Source organism: Pholcus phalangioides, unplaced genomic scaffold, assembly GCF_987345545.1.
Source record: "Pholcus phalangioides strain wild (caught in Gottingen) unplaced genomic scaffold, Ppha-v1.0 ptg000011l_1, whole genome shotgun sequence".
Taxonomy (NCBI): domain Eukaryota; kingdom Metazoa; phylum Arthropoda; class Arachnida; order Araneae; family Pholcidae; genus Pholcus; species Pholcus phalangioides.
In genome coordinates this window covers 41,185,876-41,205,417 of record NW_028301604.1, presented here as the reverse complement: position 1 = coordinate 41,205,417, position 19,542 = coordinate 41,185,876, and the positions used below count along the sequence as shown (strand labels likewise).

The window sequence follows — 19,542 nt, the reverse complement described above, 5'->3', positions numbered from 1 at the left end:
CACAAGCAAAGTACCGAGGTCCAATGGTGGTTGCTGGAATACTGCCATCAGACACATATAAGATCACTGATTTTCGTCAAAGTGGTCAAGGGCGAGGAAGACGAAAAAATTATACAACAACAGCCCATGCATCTCAGATGAAACTATTCCATCTTGTTGACGATGAAGATCAAGTTATTGACTCAGAGCTCAATGACGATGATGGTGAAGTGAAACAAATCAACGATAATCATGTATCAAATGCATGTACACCGAGAGAGGAATATTGCGATCCTGACAATGATTCAAACAGAGTGAACCGTACTAAAAGGGCGAGAAAATTGCCGTCGTATTTGAAAGACTATGAACTATGAGAGAACTGTCATTATTTTCTGACTTCAATTCATATTATGTGTGTTTACTAATTTTTGTACTTTGTTATATTTTGACATTTATATTGTGTATCGTATTTTATAGTTTCCATAATTACTTTTGCAATTAGTGTATTTGTTGATATACTCCAGAAAAATTGTGCTGTGCAAAATAATGTATCATGTGAACGAGGACGTTCTTGTAGCAGGGTGGCCGAATGTTAGCGAATACCACCTGCTCTTTAGATGTAGGTGCGTAGCAGAAAGACACCTGCCATGTAGCGGTACTATCATTTTAGTATCATTCGATGTTGAAGTGTGAGACCGGACGCATGCAAGAAAATGCGCTCCCGATGGGTCTCTGATGTATCATATAATTTAATCATTTAATTAAATCTCTCATATTAACGATTCTGTCTCTCCATCAAGAAACGTCTCATTCGTTTAGTCTATAAATGTTACAATTTCATCGAATTGAAATTTCACAGAATTTTTGTAATTTTTTCATGGAAACGTTTCCCGTTCGCTCTCGTGAAAAAGGATCGGTTCAGGGGCGGTATAAAATGTTACAATTTCATCGAATTAAAATTTTACAGAATTTGCGTCATTTTAACCCAGAAACGTTTACCCTTCGCTCTCGTGAAAAAGGATCTGTTGAGAGGCAGTATAAAATATTACAATTTCATCGAATTGAAATTTCACAGAATTTTGGTAATTTTTTCCCGGAAACGTTTCCCTTTCGCTCTTGTGAAAAAGGATCTGTTGAGGGGCGGTATAATTTCTTCTAATTAAAATTTCACAGAATTTTCGTAATTTTTTCCAGGAAACGTATCCCTTTCGCTCGCGTGAAAAAGGATCTGTTCAGGTTCGTAATTTTTTCCGAAAACATGCATTGGCCAGCGACGACTTCCATTCTTATTGGTGTATAATCGCACCATTTGATCCACGATGTCGACTCCATATTTAATTTCGTTATTGTAGGCAACTGTTTCTGGGGTCTTTTTTACGTTTTCGTTGATAGTTACATCAGTATGAAGTGAACTCAGAACTAGAACATTTTTAGCCTTTTTCTCTGATAAGATGTCAGCGTGATATCAATTCCAGTTTTGAATACTATCGACGAGTAGAGATGTGTGTTCCTGTTTTAGCAGTTGGAGGTACCTCACGACAGTCTTTTTGAAGGGTCCCAACCAAGCTTATCCTTTTCAAAAATGCACATAATCTCAGTGATGTAAAATAATCATCTGTTGTTTTGTTTCGACGTTCTCCTAGATAAGGTTCGACCAATCGAATTACATATTCATAGACAAGTTGATTTGCTGGTCTGGTGTAATCTGCCCCAGTGTAATCGAAACTGATTTTCTGTCCATTCAGAATATATTTGGAATCAACGCAGGCAAGAAGCCAGCATTTTATCTTTGAACGATGTCTTGTCATTGTTTGGGGAAAAAATAGGGGACACCAAATCTCGACGACCACAATGAATTCAGTAGGAAGTTTTTTGCACCTCTTGCATACATAATGGATATCGTTGCATCCAGTTCAAGCAAAGAAACTGACCAAGAAGTTTCATTTAGACGATGATGGGCTTCAGCTTCTGTATATGTCGAATCATTTTGTCACAGAAAATAAGGCGTCACGAACCCAGAACACTTTTATTTATGTTTTTGACGCATAAAATGTGGGGGGCCTTGATTTTCTTCTCAATATATTTTGCGATCCTCGACATCCTAAAGTTGAGGAAAGTTCTATGATTTTCTATATGCTCCCATCTGCTGCAGTTTCTTGGATCGTTTCTGTAGCTTCAACGAGTTATAATGAGTCACACCACGGTCATTTTCTGCACACGAGAGCTAATTAGCCCGGGACCTACAATTTATTGCCGATGGCAAGCTTGTTTCTATGCTCATCGAGAGGTTGGTGCACTAATTCCTCAATGGGGGACTTCCTGCGGTAGCAATTTTTTTTGCGGTCAGGTCGCCGTGTCTGTTGTACCCCTGTGTCAGGAAAGTTTTCTGACAAAGACGAATCGGGTATCGAACTCGCGACACCTCTAAACATCCTTTGGTACTTTGGGCGAGTATCTTATCGAGCTGATCTACCGCACCCGAGAAATAGTTTTATATCGATTTAAATCTTCGTCATCAGAACCGCTACTTTCTTCACTAGTTCAACATAGGGTAGATCTATGCTCTTCTGCACTTTCATCATAACTGCTTCCAGAGTTTCTCTCATCTAATCTGTGCATCTCCTGGAGATGCTATGCTGGAAGCTATGTTCTAAACTAACTGTTTGAAAAGATCACATGCACTCAAATTTTCTACGTCCCAGAATAAACAATTTAACGGATAATATGACACGAATGCTTGACAAAAACCAAAAAGGACACACCTGCTGACGACACTTGCAGATAAGAATGAGAGGAAAAGAAAGGTCACACACAAGGTCAAATGCAAAAAAGACTTTCAGAAAGATTATAACCTACTTGGAAATCAATTGTGACGACGATAGTAGTATTTATCGCATAACGTGCTAGAATATAAGGAAGGGTTACTATGACCCCCTTCGGTCTTTCTAGGTATATCCGTTCGTAGCTTCGTTGTTAAAAAAGATAACGAAAGGAATCTTTGGTATACAATAAGAACATGCTAATTCAGGAACAGTCCAGAAATTCCAGGTGGTTTGGTTTATTCTTAGCACAGATATGTAAGCTTAAACAGCGTGCAGGGTCAAAAAGACCACCTCCCCCTGTTCCGTCTTTCTACTGTTAATATTTCATCATTGATAAATGGAACTTGCAAATGCGGATTATTCGATATCATTTTGTCTTGAAGTAACCAAGATTTTTATCTACGGATTTATGAACAAAAAATGTAATGTATGAAGCCCCCGTTAACTCATCTATTCGAGCGAAAGTGACCGTGGTATGTTGGTCACAGAAAACAAATTGGTATACGTTGGTTTACCATATTTTATCGGTGGAAATACGGGAGATAGAGATCCTAAGTAAAGAATTGCTTATTGTTAGGTCGACCATATTTGCTCCAGAAAAATTCGTGAAATTGGGATTCGAAATACGGGAAAATGCGGGACAATGTCAATTATCGCTAAATGATGCCAAAAAGTATACGAAGTCGTTAACTCATGATAAAATCACAGAAAATTCGCCAATCGCGAGAAATAAAGCGCCACTTCAAATTGCAGTGAATTAAAAAAAAAAACACTACAAATGTGTGAGATGAATATTCTTGTTTTTAGTCTCTTAATGAGGCTTTTTGAATCACGTGATATTTCCCTTTTTCTGGAGGGACATACTACATGGTAACCAATATGGCGACTTCCTGCGCAACTCATGAAAGACATAAATCAAAATTAAAGAAACGTGGAAATGAATTGGTTTTTTTTTTCTTTTTGATGGGTGCTAGATATTTCGAAAATTTTCTTGAAGCTTGATTAAAGCTGAGGAATTTCTTCAGTGTAATTTATGGGCCCATAATTAATTTCAAAACATCCTAAAGTATATGGATTGATGATATTGGATATTATAAAACAATACGGAGATATTAATTCTCATTTTTGTGCTTGAGAAGATATAAATCAATGTTATTGCATGAATATTTAACTCAAAAGTAGGTCCGGCTAGTTATTTTATATTTAATTTTCTGCGCTCCATATTTCTAACCAAACTAAATTTTTCGAAAATCGAGAATTCAGTTCAATTTTTAAAATTATTGATGATGCAGAAAACTCTACTAAATTTCCATATTTCTACAATAAATTAGGCAATTTTAATTGATTTCCATGGGAAAAACATGCTGTGCTTGTCCCTCCAAGTGATACTGATGATCATAGACGTACACAGAATTTTCTCGAAGGGGGGGGTTTGAGATTTTTTTACCTTCTGAGGGGGTTTTACCTTTTTTCCTGTAAAATAACACTATAATCATGGCTCGGGGAGGGGGGTGGTTAGAACCCCAAAACCCCCTCTCCTTTGAGTATGCCAATGCTGATGATGATTACGATGTCAATTCCAAAAGCCTCATTATCGTGATGTAATTTCTAAGCTGGAAAGATAATTATAATCGTTGATTTGAAGAATAAAAAGTCAAGTTGACTTCGTTGAAAATATTTGAAAACTCAGGACATTTCTGCAAAAAAATCGGGACAGCAAAAAAACAGAAAAAAACTGGTACTGTCCCGAGAAATAGGGGATGTATGGTCACCCTGCTTATTGCTATTCTATCTCTCAAAAAATTGTCAAATGTTGAAAAATTGCTAATTATGGTTAAAATTGATGGGAAAGAAATGCTGATGGGTATGTACGAAGAAGGACTACAATAAATTGCAGTAAATAAAAATGTATTTCACGAAATAAATATTGTTATTGATATTTTTTTAAAAATGTCTTGGTTTTGTTATGTAAAAAAGAAACACGTCACAAATATGCGACATGAACATTTATAGAGATATAGATGGCTTCTTTCTCAGCCAGAGATATCAAGGAAACAGTTATTTTCCGGATATTATGCTGAGGTGAGCTCGGAAAGAAAAGTCCCGGCGGAGACGTGATGACTTTTCTTTCCGAGCTCACCTCAGCATAATATCCGGAAAATAACTGTTTCCATGAACGTTTATGTTTACAATCATAATTAATCGTACAGTGATTTGTAAGAAATTAAAATGATCTTCCTCCACGTTTTCAGTCAAGATTGAGCGAGTTTCAGTGAGTCAAGTGAGTTTAGTCGAAAATACGGGACATTTTGAAAAACAAATTCGGAACAGTGAAAATAAAAGATAAATAGCAAAATATACTTAGCAAACGTTTTGTGGTGACCTTATGCATATGACACACATGTCACGCATTTCCCGGGACATTCCCATATTTTCACTTTATTTTGGCTGTCCCGACTTTTTTGCAAGAATGCCGTGGTTTGTCGCGAATGTTCCACATTGTAGAATCTACAAAGCCTACTTTTAGATGCTTATAGTTTTATACTTTATTAAAATCAACTATTGAAATTATTTTTCAACGCATAAATTATATCACTATAATTACAACTATGAATAAGAATATTCACCTCACATACGTCATGGTTTTTTTACTTTCTTGATAAAGTGATCCTCAAATATGTTCAAGAGATCCTGTATGATCTGTCCAGGGAATTTGTTAATGTTAATAAACATCCATGCCCGAGAGAATCGGGTTTGGAATCGACACTTCCACATTAAAACACTAGCTCCCAAACTACTCCACTGCAAGACGGCAAATACTAAACGTTGATTTAATTGTTTGCCCATTCAAACGTTTTATTTCATTATTTTACAATGTACTTCGTGGAATCCATTTTTGTTCACTGCAACTCTCTCAGAGTAATGCTTTGTTTCCTGCCATTGGCGTTTTTTTAGTGATTTCTGCAAAAGTTGGCAACTTTGCTTACATTCGGCGTCATTTATGGCGATGATTGGCAATGTTTCGTATTTTACCCGTATTTAAAATCCTGAGTTCCGGTATTTTTCTCAAAGAAATTTGGTTAGCCTAAATGTGCAATAAAACTTGATGACACTGTTTTTACAATCTACCAAAATTACGAGAATTCTTTGGATAGCAATGAAATCATTTACCTCAGCTTTGGGAGCTTATGTCAGTGGTGAAATAATTGACGTTATGTGTCTCATCAGGCCCATAGCCAGAAATTTCATTCGAAGAGGGATCACTTTCATTTCGTGGGGAGGGACCAAAGTGATAAAAAACTGGTTCCAAAATTTTTTACGTCGCGGGGCACTTTTCAGAATTGTTATCATTGAGCACTAATTTTGACAACATTTACAGGTTGGTGCCATGTATAAAATACAGTAATTGTGATAAATCTGGGGATTATGCATAATCACCGGTTATTATGCACAATAATTTCATCCGTTTTGATCGGTGATTATGCGTAATTACAGATTTATGCCGTTTTGTTTACAGTAACATATAAAAGGTATTCCACGAAAAACGTCCGAAAGCGATAAAATGTTGTTGTCCGTATCCGATTTGAAATTCCAAAAAGAAATTACCCGCTTAAATTCAGTTGTGATTTTGACGAATGAATTTTAATTTGACGAAAATGTGACATTTTATATCGTCCATGCACAGATCCCTTGTCAAGAAAGCCAAAGACAAAGTTTACAGAAAAAAACTAAGAAAAATTATGTTAAATTGTAATCGTATAAATTGAATATTTTATACCGCCCCTAAACAGATCCCTTCTCCAGAGAGCCAGACGTTAAGGTTTCCCGGAAAAATCGAAGAAAACTGTGTGAAAATACAATTTGACGACACCGCCCCCCAAGGAATCCCTTCTCAAGAGAGCTAAAGGGAAACGTTTCCGAGAAAAAAAGAAAATTCTGTGAAATTTTAATTTTATGTAATATTTTATACCGCCCCTAAAGAGATTTGTTGGGAGAAGATATTTCATACTTTGCCTGGATTGTGTTTAGGCATTCTATAGAATGCCTAGGCAAAGTATAGAATAAAACCGGTATTTCATACTTTGCCTGAAACGACCAGGCATTGTATAGAATGCCTGAATTTCATACTTTGCCGGTAACATGTATATACCGTATATACTCGTGTATAAGCAGACCCCCGCCTCTTCAGGACCACCAAAACCGCAATAAATTGAAAACCTGTGTATAAGCTGACCCCCAAAAAATCCATGCATTTCAGTGAAAAAATTCTTATATTTTCATGCGAAATGATCGAAATGAAATTAATAGCTTGCGGAAATTTACATTAGAAAATGATTCAAACTTTGTAATCCGTTTTTTCTGAGTCTTCAAGCTCATGGTAATCCATCAGATCATCATGGGGGTGCGGCGTCTTTGTTTTTATCCTCATTTAGGTGGTCATCGCCATTGTCACTTTTAAAGAGGATATCATCTTCAGTTCCGTCCATCGCATTGCTAATGCAACACTTTTTGAAGGATCGGATGATAATTTCGGCAGAAACAGAATTCCACACCTCATGTACCCATTGGCACTCTACACTAGGCCAATGCCAGGTTTCTTCAAGGCACCACTTTTTGTAGCTTCTTTATCATCGGAACTCATCCATTTGATCCGACTCCAACGAGTGTTACGCATGATCATGCGTGTTTATTACAATTATTGAATGGCTATTTGTTTTGTATTGTATGAATGTATGTACATACCAAATTTAACTAAAATCGGTACAGTAGTTCTAGAGATAATCAACCAAGTCTGCAAATTCTCTTAATGTCTTACACCAGTGTAGTTAACAACATATGTTGATATATATGCCAGTACAGAAAAACCAATTTAAATAATTATGTAAATATACACTCATGTATATTAATTTCTCTATTAAAACTGATACCACTATAATACAGAAAGAATGAAAATACAAACTACAAAGGTAATAACAATAAAAACAAGTAAAAATGGTACAGTCAGATTTCTCAAGGTGAGGAGGAGCGGGCTACTGTAATTACGAATACCAACTCATATATATCCCCCAATTTCCATTTAGCAAACCTTCTCGAAAACCTGTTCTGAAACCAAGAATATATTTGGAAAAAAAAAAATTGAGAAAGAGAATAATCTCTTTTCCTCGATATGATCACTAATCTTCCACTATTGGTGATTTTTCGCTAGGGAGAGAAAAAATGTGTTTCATTGAAAAAAAGAGAAAATAAAGAAACATGCTACAAGTTAAATAACAGTCGCCTTCCAGAGAATATTCTCCAGTATTATCCTCCATGAGAATATTTTCTAGTTATTTATAAAGAATATTTATTATAACATACATTATCATTAATATTCTTGAGAATCTTCTCCTGAAGGAATATTATAAATAACTGGAGAATATTCTCAAGTTATTTATAATAGTAGTCCTCAGAGATGCCACCGGACTTTAATTTACCTGGGTCCCAGGTTATTTGAAAAATCTGGGTCCTTTTTGAGTGAAAGTGGGTCCCTCTGAAAAAAAATTTATCTTGAAAAAAATTATGCCTGCGCCCCATAATTCACTGGTATCTCTATGAATTTTCTTCCAACATGCCCCAGGTCTTTGATCACCTGCTGATATTTCTTCATTGAGACTGAGCGGTGGGTCATGTTCTGGGTAAGAGAAGGTATATGTGAATCAAGTAATTTTTTCATTTCTAAAAACATGTTCTATTCAAAGGTTCATTTACTTTCATTGTCTACTAGTAGGAAAAACTTGCAAAGAAGCTCATTAGCACTGAGAATTTAACCTATGTAATTCTGCACATGTAATAAATCTAAAACAAATATACAGTTGATCCCGCTTATAACGTTTCTCCTGTTTAGTATGTTTTATACAACTTATTTTCGTGGTTCTAACAATAAGTAATTCTCATTGAGATTTCCAGTTTAAAATGTTTCCTATTTACAACATTTTTATGACGGTTTATGAAAAACGTTATAAGCAGGATCCACTTTAATTAACAGTTGAAGGCACACATTTATAAATTTACTAATGATCAATTCTGCTTACACATCCATGATTTTAGCAATGCAAAACTGTGATTACTGCATAGCAGCTAGATGACAAAACTGTGGATCTTCAAAGTCTAATTTTTAGAGATTTGGTTTTTTCCCACGATATCTGGAAGGTTTTACAATTTGAACGGGCGTTCCAATCCTTCACGATTTAAAAAAAACAACGAGCATTCGCAATTTGTAGGAACAAGACAAATTTACGCCGTATAGATGCAGTCTTTTAATGCTGGCCGATAGCCGCGAAAATACCGTAATTTCCTGTATATAACCGGAAGGGAGAAAATCTGCAGGGTAATAAAAAATCAGAAATTTGAAATTTCTGTACACGGCACTTCATTCAGAGAAGCAACCAGATATTCCTAATCGTATTTTTCAACAACCCACCTGTATGTTAATACAGTAGTCTACAAAGTAGTGAAACCAGTTTTTCAAGGTCATGCGATCATGATACACGGAGAGAAAAAGTTGGGGAGGTTTTTCTCTGAACTTTTTTCTTAAAACTAGGAAAGAATGCATCCCAGAGGACTTGTAAACAAAATTTTTACGCGTCCTTTTCCGAAACTCCAGGTATTTCACACATTATAATGCATCAATGGCATCTCTGAGTCCTTATACAGAGAACATTTCGAATATTCTCCAAGATGAGAATATTCGTCTAAATATATTATTGTTGAGAATTTTACATCTCTAGCTCAATGACATTATCTACAAAACCCCTGCTATGCCCCTCACTTGATGAGCTGAAATGAAGAATTTTGATCCAAGGGGCCGTTCAAGTATTACGTAAGCAAATTTTTAGCCATTTTTGACCCCCTCCCCCCTTGTCATCAAAAGTCAGCAAATCAGAAACCCCCTCCCCCCCCATTGATGATGACGTAATACTTGAACGGCCCCCAAACTGTTATTCTACAAATGCTAAAAACACTTGGAAGGAAATCTAACTCTGCATCTATGTGCTATATGCCATGAAAGACAGCCATGTGGAAACTATTAAAACTTTATTAATATGATAGAAATTTTTTGAGTTATATTTTACAATGCTGTAACCATTCTTTTTGTCATGTTATTCATTCGAAAGTTAATAATTTATCCAATTTGTAATTTAGTTGACAACAATTTATAAACACCCGTCATTTTATTATATGAGGGTCGAACTACATTAAAATTATGTGCAAAATTACCTCTGATTTGCCCCATTTATTTTCATGTACTGCTCCCAAGGTCTAAGACATTAGGGTAGTCAGACTAACCTTGATCCCCCGCTCTGTCACCACAGGGGATATAAGCTGGTTTACAGCGAAGCATGGGCGGAGATATTCGGGGCGAGCAATAATGAATGTCCCCCCCCCCGACTTCCAAATCTATCTCGGCCTATGCCGTGAGGGCATGGGTCAAGGTGGAAGATAGCATGGCCCCCACATCCTGGAGTAGGGCCCTTAGGCTGGGATCTTTTGCGGGCCCCCCGACCAGACTTTCACGGGTCCCTTTTTATGGTGCATTTATAGGTTGAAAAACAAAAAAATAATGAAAATCATCCCGGGCCCCAGGGCTGGAGCCTTGCCAGCCCACCCCTTGTGGGGGGCCATGGAAGATAGAATAACCTTTCTGCCTATTGCCTAACAGCTGCTGGGCCCACTCACAGTGCAACCTCGTCAGACCTCGCGCAATCTTCCCCTCTTTCTTGAGGGACATACAAGGTAACCAATACGGCGACTTCCTGCTCGACTCATGAAAGAAACAAATCTAAATTAAAGAAACGTAAAAATTATTTTTTTTCTTTTTTATGGGCTGTAGGTATTTAAAAATTTTCCTTGAAGTTCAAGTTATTGATCTGCCTGTTTTTGCTTCAAAAAATGCTTGAATAAAGCTGCTGAATTTCTTCAATGTAATTTATGGGCCCATAATTAATTACAAAACATCCTACACTATGGGCTGTTGAATAGTCTTTACTTGTTAACCAGGAGAAGACCCTTTAATCGCTTCATTATGAGGACTTGAAGGAATCAACTAGGAGTAGAGGCTTAAAGTCCAATCCGCACCTTCTTGTGGTGCAGAAGGGGATGCAGATAGGTTTCCTCCAACCCGCACTGGCCAGTTTGGATGATTACGTCAAAACCTTCTAAAAATAAACACAAACTCTGTCAATAAACCAAGGCCCTCAGTCCCCAGCAGTCCGAGTGTCCCTGGTTACGGCAGCAACCAGCAAGACATGAAGACAGAGGGTGCTAAGAATCTCTGGGTTGGACCAGGCTGCCGTAAGATGATGACCTTGGCCACGTATAATGGACAATCTCTTTCTTCAGAAAATTGTTTGCAGGAGTTGGAAGAAGAAATGGAAAGAATAAATTGGGACATCTTAGGCATCTTTGAAATAAGAAGAAAAAAAGAGGAGAAAATCTAACTTGCCAGTGGACATATTTTACTACAGAGGAAGAGATAATGGAAGAACCAGTAGAGTAGAATTTCTCATTCATAAAAAGTGGAGAAATCCCATAGTTGAGTTAGATAGTACATCTGATAGAGTTGCAAAGCTGGTTATGAAAATATCAAGCAGATAATGGACAGGGGCATCTTAAGAGAATCATGCACCCCCAGGCTAAGTCAATTCTAGAAAATTTCAACCAGATCTAGTTTTTGTGACGCCCCTCTTCTCCTGAGGCCACCGGCCCATGCGTTAAGAGGGCACTGATACCGGATACAGTTTATACAAGTCTTATGCACCAATAACAAGCTATTCTGAAGTAGATTACTTTTATGAAGGAGTAGAAGACTTTCATGAAGACTTAAACGATCTGCATAGTAAAGGACATTATCATATCAAAATAGTAATGGGTGACTTCAATGCCAGAACCAGAGAGAAAAAATAGTGAAAGCTCAGTTGGAAGTCATGGGGTTAAGGTAGAGGAAACAGACTCGTCGAATTTACAGAGAACAAACAGTTATGCATCACTTTTTTAAGAAGAAACCTCAGAGAAAGTGGACCTGGAGAAGCCCAACTAGAACAACTAGTGAGATCAACTACATCCTATCTAATAAGAAGCATATGATCCAAGACTGCAGTATTCACAACAAATTCAAGACAGGAAGTGATCATCGACTGGTTAGATGTAGAATATGGCTTAACACTGGAATGTAAAGAGCGAAACTTATCAAAATAGAAAAACTGGCATCGATATGGTAAAGCTTTAAGAACATAGATATAAATTCCAGTTAGAGCTGAAGAACTGATTTGATTTGCTATATAACACCACTGAGAATGAACAAGATGTCACCACAATGAACAAAACTTGGATTTAGTACAATGGATCACATCCAGGGCTGCAACTAGGAGGGAGCAGGCGGGTCTCGTGTCCCAGGCTCTGCACCAGAGGGGGAAAATTTCATTCTCAAAACTTACCTTCAACATTACAAGGGGGAGCCAAAATGTGCATGTGGCGATGCAATCGTCACGAGAAAGCGTGCGCGTCCGTGGAGGAAGAAAAGAAATTATTGGTTCTTCTTCCCGCGCTCGACAAGGTTGTAACACCTCTGTGTGAATAAATTTCTCTTTATCTATTTAGTTGTTTTGTGAAGCAACAGTTTGGTGACCCGGCAGCCAACGATAACGATGTCCAATCCATCGGAGCAACCAACGATGTCCAATCCATCGGAGCAACCAACGATGTCCAATCCATCGGAGCAACCAACGATGCCCAATCCATCAGAGCAACCACCTGCAATGTTCCGGGTCGCTGTCAAAGCCCCTATGAAGTGGTCGCAAGGTGCAATAACACTATCACCATCAAATGCAAAGGAAGAAACGTATGTGTGAACATTGCACGAGTGAAACCAGCGCACATTGCCACTAGCAGTGACAGTACAAACAGTGAACCCATTGTGACCCGTTACGGCAGAGTAAGTCGTCCCCCGAATCGTCTCATTGTATAAATGCATTCATAATCCCGTCCTTATATGTGTATATATATTTTTTTCTTTCTTTTGTTGTCAATAATTAGTTTGTGCGATCCGCCCTGGAGGGGGGGGGGGTACTGTGGCGCTGCGATCGTCACGAGAAAGCGCGCGCGTGCGTGGAGGAAGAAAAAAAATTATTGGTTCTTCTTCCCGCGCTCGACAAGGTTGTAACACCTCTGTGTGAATAAATTTCTCTTTATCTATTTAGTTGTTTTGTGAAGCAACATGCACTTGCCCCGGGTGACCAAGCATCTAGTTGCAGCCCTGATCACATCCAAACAATCAGGGAACTCATAGAGAGACACAAGGAATACGAACTACCATTGTATATGGCCTTCAATGATTTTGAAAAAGCGTCTGACTCTGTCTTCACATCTGCTGTTGTTAAAGCTCTAGATGTAATTGGGGTAGAGAAGACTTACATCAATATCATCAAGAAAATATATGACAAGGCAATTGCAACGATTTGTTTGGATAAAGGAAAGGCAAAGATTAAACTTGGAAAAGGAGTCAGACAGGGTGATACTATCTCACCAAAACTTTTTACTGCTGTTTTAGAAGTAGTATTCAGAAAACTGGATTGGAATAAAAAGGAATCAAAATAAATTGAGAATTTCTAAACCAATTGCATTTTGCAGACTACATCATTGTTATCAGTAGTAATCCAGACGAACTAGAAGAAATGATACAAGGATTGGCGAAGGCAAGTATTCATTTTGCAGAAGATTCATTTTCAGGTGGGCTTGAAAATGAATCTGCAAAAGACTAAAGTTATGTTCAGCCCATTTGCATTGAAGAGGACAATCCTGGTCAACAACATGGAGATAGAAGTAGAAAGCTATGCATACCTGGGACAAGAAATTACCATGGACAACAGAATCATTAATGAAATAAACAGAAGGATCAGGATCGGATGGAGCACTTTTGGCAAAAACTAATTCTGAAGAGTCACATTCCATTATGCCTGAAATTAAAAGTTTTTAACCAGTGTGTGCTAAAAGCACTGACTTATGGAGCTGAAACATGGACACTCACAAGCAAGACGATACAAAGGCTACAGACAACACAAAGGAGCATGGAAAGATGTATGCTAGGCATCACAAGGAGAGACAGAAAACAAATCACTTGGATAATGAACCACACAAAGGTATATGATATCATGGAAAGAATTAAATGCTTGAAATGGAAATGGGCTGGACATATTGCAAGAAGACAGGACAACAGATGGACCACCAGTATTCTAGATTGGTACCCCTATGGTGTTAAATGTCCGAAAAGGCATCCCCATGCAAGATGGATTGAGGATATAAGGAAAGCGGCTGGAGTCAACTGGATGGCTAAAGCATCAGACAGAGCAGAATGGAAAAATTTAGAGGAGATTCATCCAGCAGTGGATTGAAAATGGTTGTTGTTGATGATCCTAAACTATATGTATTGATGCAGTTGTATATTATAAGACAATATGGAGACATTAATTTTCATTTTCGCACTTGGAAAGATATAAATAAAAAGTTGAAAATCAATGTTATTGCATGAATATCAATGCAATGTTATAAAGTTTAAAATCAATGTTATGATCCGACTAATTATTTTGTACTAAATTTTCTGGGCTCTGTTTCTCCAAGCGAACTCAATATTTTCATTTTTAAAATAATTGCAGAATTCAATTTTTAAAATAATTGATATGGTGGAAAACCCCACCAAATTTACGCATTTCTATGGTAAAATCTGCAATTTTATACTGATTTCTATGGGGATCATCCTGTGGTTGTCCCTAAAAGTAATGCTGATGATGATTATGATGTCTATTCGAAAAGCCTCATTAAGCAAAATAAGCACGTGCTAACGGCAACAAGAGAAAAGGGCATTTTGACAAAAAGGTGTCAAAATGTTTTTTTATGTACAATTTTTTTCCCAGTATCAAGCATTCGGCAGAAAATTTTGAAATTTTCGATTGATTGTATAGTTGAAGATATTCATCAGAAGGGATGGCACAAATACAGAAAAACTGATAATATTGCAAACTAGAGATCACATTAATGTTGAGTTCTTGGAATGAGATTTCGTGTAATTTCTATAAAGTTAGCTTGAGCCTTTTTAACAGCATCATTGGGGCCCTTTGACAAACTGATTTTTCTGCAGGCCCTATCTATCAGCTAAAAATTCCTGCCTAATAATTTGCATACTAACTTTTGCCAATTTTAAACAGATCTACTTGTCACGAGGTCCTTGGGTTATGTCTGAGCGAGACCCACGCATTGATAAAACAAATCATTATCATTCCCAATCAATATGATAAATACTAAATTAATACAAGAATGAATTTAAGAGTATAAGCCAAGTTCTACATAATAAAGACGTGAACTTAAAAATGCTCAAATCTTTGAGTCATTAGTGGATCGGCTGCATGATTTCAGGGGTTTTATCGCATAGTTAATCATTATTACCCATGCGAGACAGTTTCGGCACCTCTCTGGCATGTAATTTGCACAGGTTAACTAACCCCGGAAACTCACTGCTGTGTTCCAAGGCAGTTAATCATTATTACCCATTCGAGACAGTTTCGGCACCTCTCTGGCATGTAATTTGCACAGGTTAACTAATCCCAGAAACTCACTGCTGTGTTCCAAGGCAGATGAACTGCATCGAAAATTGTCGCCTGGCAGTCCAGTGGTTAGGGAGCTAGCCTCTGATTGTGTGAGTCTGGGTTTGAATCTCGGTTCTTCGATGCCTACTAACACTAAAAAACTTCCTGGACAGATCTTAAGGGTCTCTTGGGAATGCGTGAAGATCACGTGAAAAAAAAAATCAAGAGTTTCTCTGCAAATTATTCAGTCCAGTCCGCTCATACTTTAATATTTTGCGTAAGAACATTAAAAAAAAAAATTTTTTCGCTTTTGCATAGGCTACATAGCCTAGAGCATAGTTTCCCAAACCTTTTGTTCCATCGTCCCCTTCTTCAGAAATTTTTTTCCTCTCATCGCACCCTCCTTCCACTCAAGCGAATGCATAGGATTTTATGTTAAACCAGTGGGTTCTATCGTCCCCCTGGACCATTCCATTGCCCAAATTGGGAAACACTGGCCTGGTCTAGAGCCATCATTCCGTTATAATGAACAATCCCGTTATAATGAACTCCAAGAAACCTGAGAAATCACTTCGTTATAAAAGGAATTCCAGTTTTTTTGCATTGTTCCTATGTAAACGTATATGGAACGTGTTCGTTAAAACAAGATTTTTGCTATATCTGTATTTGACTGTATATACTTTTAGAGATGGGGGCACCAAAACCATCCATGTGCTTGGGGCCATCAAACGTTTTAATCTGGCGCTGCCGATGCAGTGCGTTCTTTACGGGATGGGGAGAATAAAAAAAAAGAAGATAAATTTAGTGTTTAACCAGTATGATTGGATTTGGGGGGCGGGAATACTCATTTATTTATTATTATTTTGAACTCTGCCTCACATAAACTAGATGTACATTTCCAGATTTCTTGAACGTTTCAACACATACACACTTAAGCATGGGCTGATCTAGAGCTCACTGCTGGCAGGGGGGTGATTTTACAAATTTCTAAAAATTAATCACTCTGAATGAGGTGACCATATGTCCCACATTTTGTCCTGTATTTTCTGGGACAGTCCCAGTTTGTTTTTTTTGTTCTTCGATATTGTAGGCCAGTGGTCCTAGGGGCACACTGGCAATTTTTTTGCTGTGCAGTATTGTCTAAATTTATTGCTGAATGGCTTTTTATTTCCACGAAACAGTAGTTTGGCAGTCATTCTCGGGTGCCAATGCATACCATGGTGCACACGGACAATGAAGGAATAGTTAGACAGGTTTCAGAGGGACAAAATGCTATTTTTGCACCAGGCCACAAAATATTTAGGCCCACCCATGCATGATACTTGGTGGTGGTAGTAGTATGAAGACCAGTAACGTCTTCGGACAAGAGAGAGATGACACACTCACTGCATTTACGTAGCATAAAAATAATGTGACTGCAGGGATACAACTTGTCTATGGGCGGTTGGCAACTGACACACAAAGAAAGGCCTTTGTTAAATTTATTACCCTTAGAAATTGAAAACACTAATGTAAAACAAAGTTTAAACAGTGATAACTCCCCCAAAAATATTAAACATTCAATACTATACAGAACAAGGGACATACCATTAGCTTTTAATGTGGAAAGTATGCAAGTAAGCATCCTCTTAGGCACACTTGGATCATTCACTGTTGACAGGATATTCATTCGCAAAGTAGAAGGGTGGTGCTGATACACAATATCTGGAGGGCCAACTATGTTCTGAGTATGAAAAGATGCAATGATTTCCTGAAACATGAAAAAAAAAACTGTTAGAAATAATGAGTAATCAAGAAAATATGTATTTATAAAATATACAGGCTGTTTCAAATTGTTTGGCTATCTCTGCAACAATTGATTTCAGAAGTATATACTGTACTTTCAATTACAAAGCTTTCAAATGACATGAAATTTCCTAAAATGTCTTAATTTTTGAGAGGTTGTATGCATAAAAAAAATTTAAAAATGAACTTTTTCTACAATCCCTGTGTGCTAAAACTTACAATTATTGAAATGTGCAACTGGCTTTAAAAAGTCATTTGCAAAAACTTTCATTTTTTTTAAATGCAATTTTCATCTGGATAGCAATGTTTCAGCAACTTATCACTGAGCTAGTATGTTTGTACTGGCTCAAGAATCATCAATTTTAGGAACTGCACACAAATAAAATTACCTCAACTACTGGTTATTTCAAATTCCGAAGATGATAGTTAATTTTGAACATTTGTATATTGATCATGATTTTTTGTTTTGAAGAGTACTTATGTTCCTAAATGTGTAAAATAATCATGTAATAATACATAAACTGAAGAGCCAAAAAAACTGGTACAGGCATGCGTATGCAAATAAAGAGATATGGAACCAATCAGAGTACGGTGCTGCGGTCGGCAACGCCTATATAACACAACAAGTGTCTGGCACAGTTGTTAGATCGGTTACTGCTGCTACAATGGCAGGTTATCGAGATTTAAGTGAGTTTGAACGTGGTGTTATAGTTGGCGCACGAGAGATGGGACATAGCATCTCCGAGGTAGCGATGAAATTTGGATTTTCACGTACGTCCATTTCACGAGTGTACTGTGAATATCTGGAATCCGGTAAAAAATTAAATCTACGACATCGCTGCAGCCGGAAAAAGATCATGCAAGAACGGGACCAACGACGACTGACGGGAGTCATTAAACGTGACAGACGTGTAACCCTTCCACAAATTGCTGCAGATTTCAATGCTGGGCCATCAACAAGTGTCAGCGTGCGAACCATTCAACGAAACATCATCAATATGGGCTTTCGGAGCCGAAGGCTCACTCGTGTACCCTTGATGACTGCACGAAACAAAGCTTTACGCCTCGCCTGGGCCCGTCAACACCGACATTGGACTGTTGAGGACTGGAAACACGTTGCCTGGTCTGACGAGTCTCGGTTCCAATTGCTTCGAGCTGATGGACGTATACGGGTATGGAGACAACCTCATGAATCCATGGACCCTACATGTCAACAGGGGACTGTTCAAGCTGGTGGAGGCTCTGTGATGGTATGGGGCGTGTGCAGTTGGCGTGATATGGGACCCCTGATACGTCTAGATACGACTCTGACAGGTAACAGGTACGTAAGCATGATCACCTGCATCCATTCATGTCCATTGCGCATTCCGACGGACTTGGACAATTTCAGCAGGACAATGCGACACCCCACACGTCCAGAATTGCTACAAAGTGGCTCCAGGAACACTCTTCTGACTTTAGACACTTCCGCTGGCCACCTAAATCCCCAGACATGAACATTATTGAACATATCTGGGATGCCTTGCAAAGTGCTGTTCAGAAGAGATCTCCACACCCCTCTTACTCCTACGGATTTATGGACAGCCCTGCAGGATTCATGGTGTCAATTACCTCCAGCACTACTTCAGACATTGGTCGAGTCCATGCCACGTCGTGTTGCGGCACTTCTGCGGGCTCGCGGGGGCCCTACACGATATTAGGCAGGTGTACCAGTTTTTTTGGCTCTTCAGTGTATAATAATAATATATAATTACATTAATTACTAAACAATTACATTAGAGTTGTTGTATAATAACATTATATAGTAGGTGTATGTAATTACATTATATTATATAATTAATGATTACACTATTATACTTCTTTTAATTTTCTTTTTGTTGAGAAAGAAAAATATTTTCACGATGAAGTAAATTTAGTAATAAAAATAATCAATACCTTTCCAGCATGTTTAAATGCAGTAAAGTCTCAGTTTGCAAACAATTCGGTTTACGATCAACAAAAAATGATTTGGTTTATGAATTAATCTTGGTTTACCAACTGGCAAAATGGTTTTAATCCCAAAAAACGCATATTAATCAAAATTAATCAGTAGGTCATTTCAAACTTTATGAAGCTCTGAACAAAAGAACTTTTTCAAAGATGTTTTGCAATAATATCTGACATTGAACTAACAGTCAGTAATTTCTGGAAACATTATTTCATCATCCAACATTGCATAGTTCTTAGTTACAAAGCTTGATAGCAGTCTTAAAGAACCATAAATTTGGCTTGGAGTGCATTTTGTGACCAAATGTTGGAAGCAGAAATTTTGAGGCTTTGACATCGAGATTATAAATTATACA

At 37.7% G+C, this 19,542-nt stretch overlaps 1 protein-coding gene across 12 annotated transcripts in view; it reads right to left on the bottom strand.

The window, feature by feature from the left end:
* Positions 1-19,542, bottom strand: part of Oga (O-GlcNAcase) — a 338,350-nt gene that overhangs the window by 10,564 nt on the left and 308,244 nt on the right. For all 12 annotated transcript variants that reach the window (XM_089239539.1, XM_089239538.1, XM_089239540.1 and 9 more), the window contains one exon: positions 17,003-17,165. In XM_089239539.1, coding sequence (XP_089095665.1) covers positions 17,003-17,165 — 163 coding nt within the window. The remainder of the gene's footprint in view (positions 1-17,002; positions 17,166-19,542) is intronic.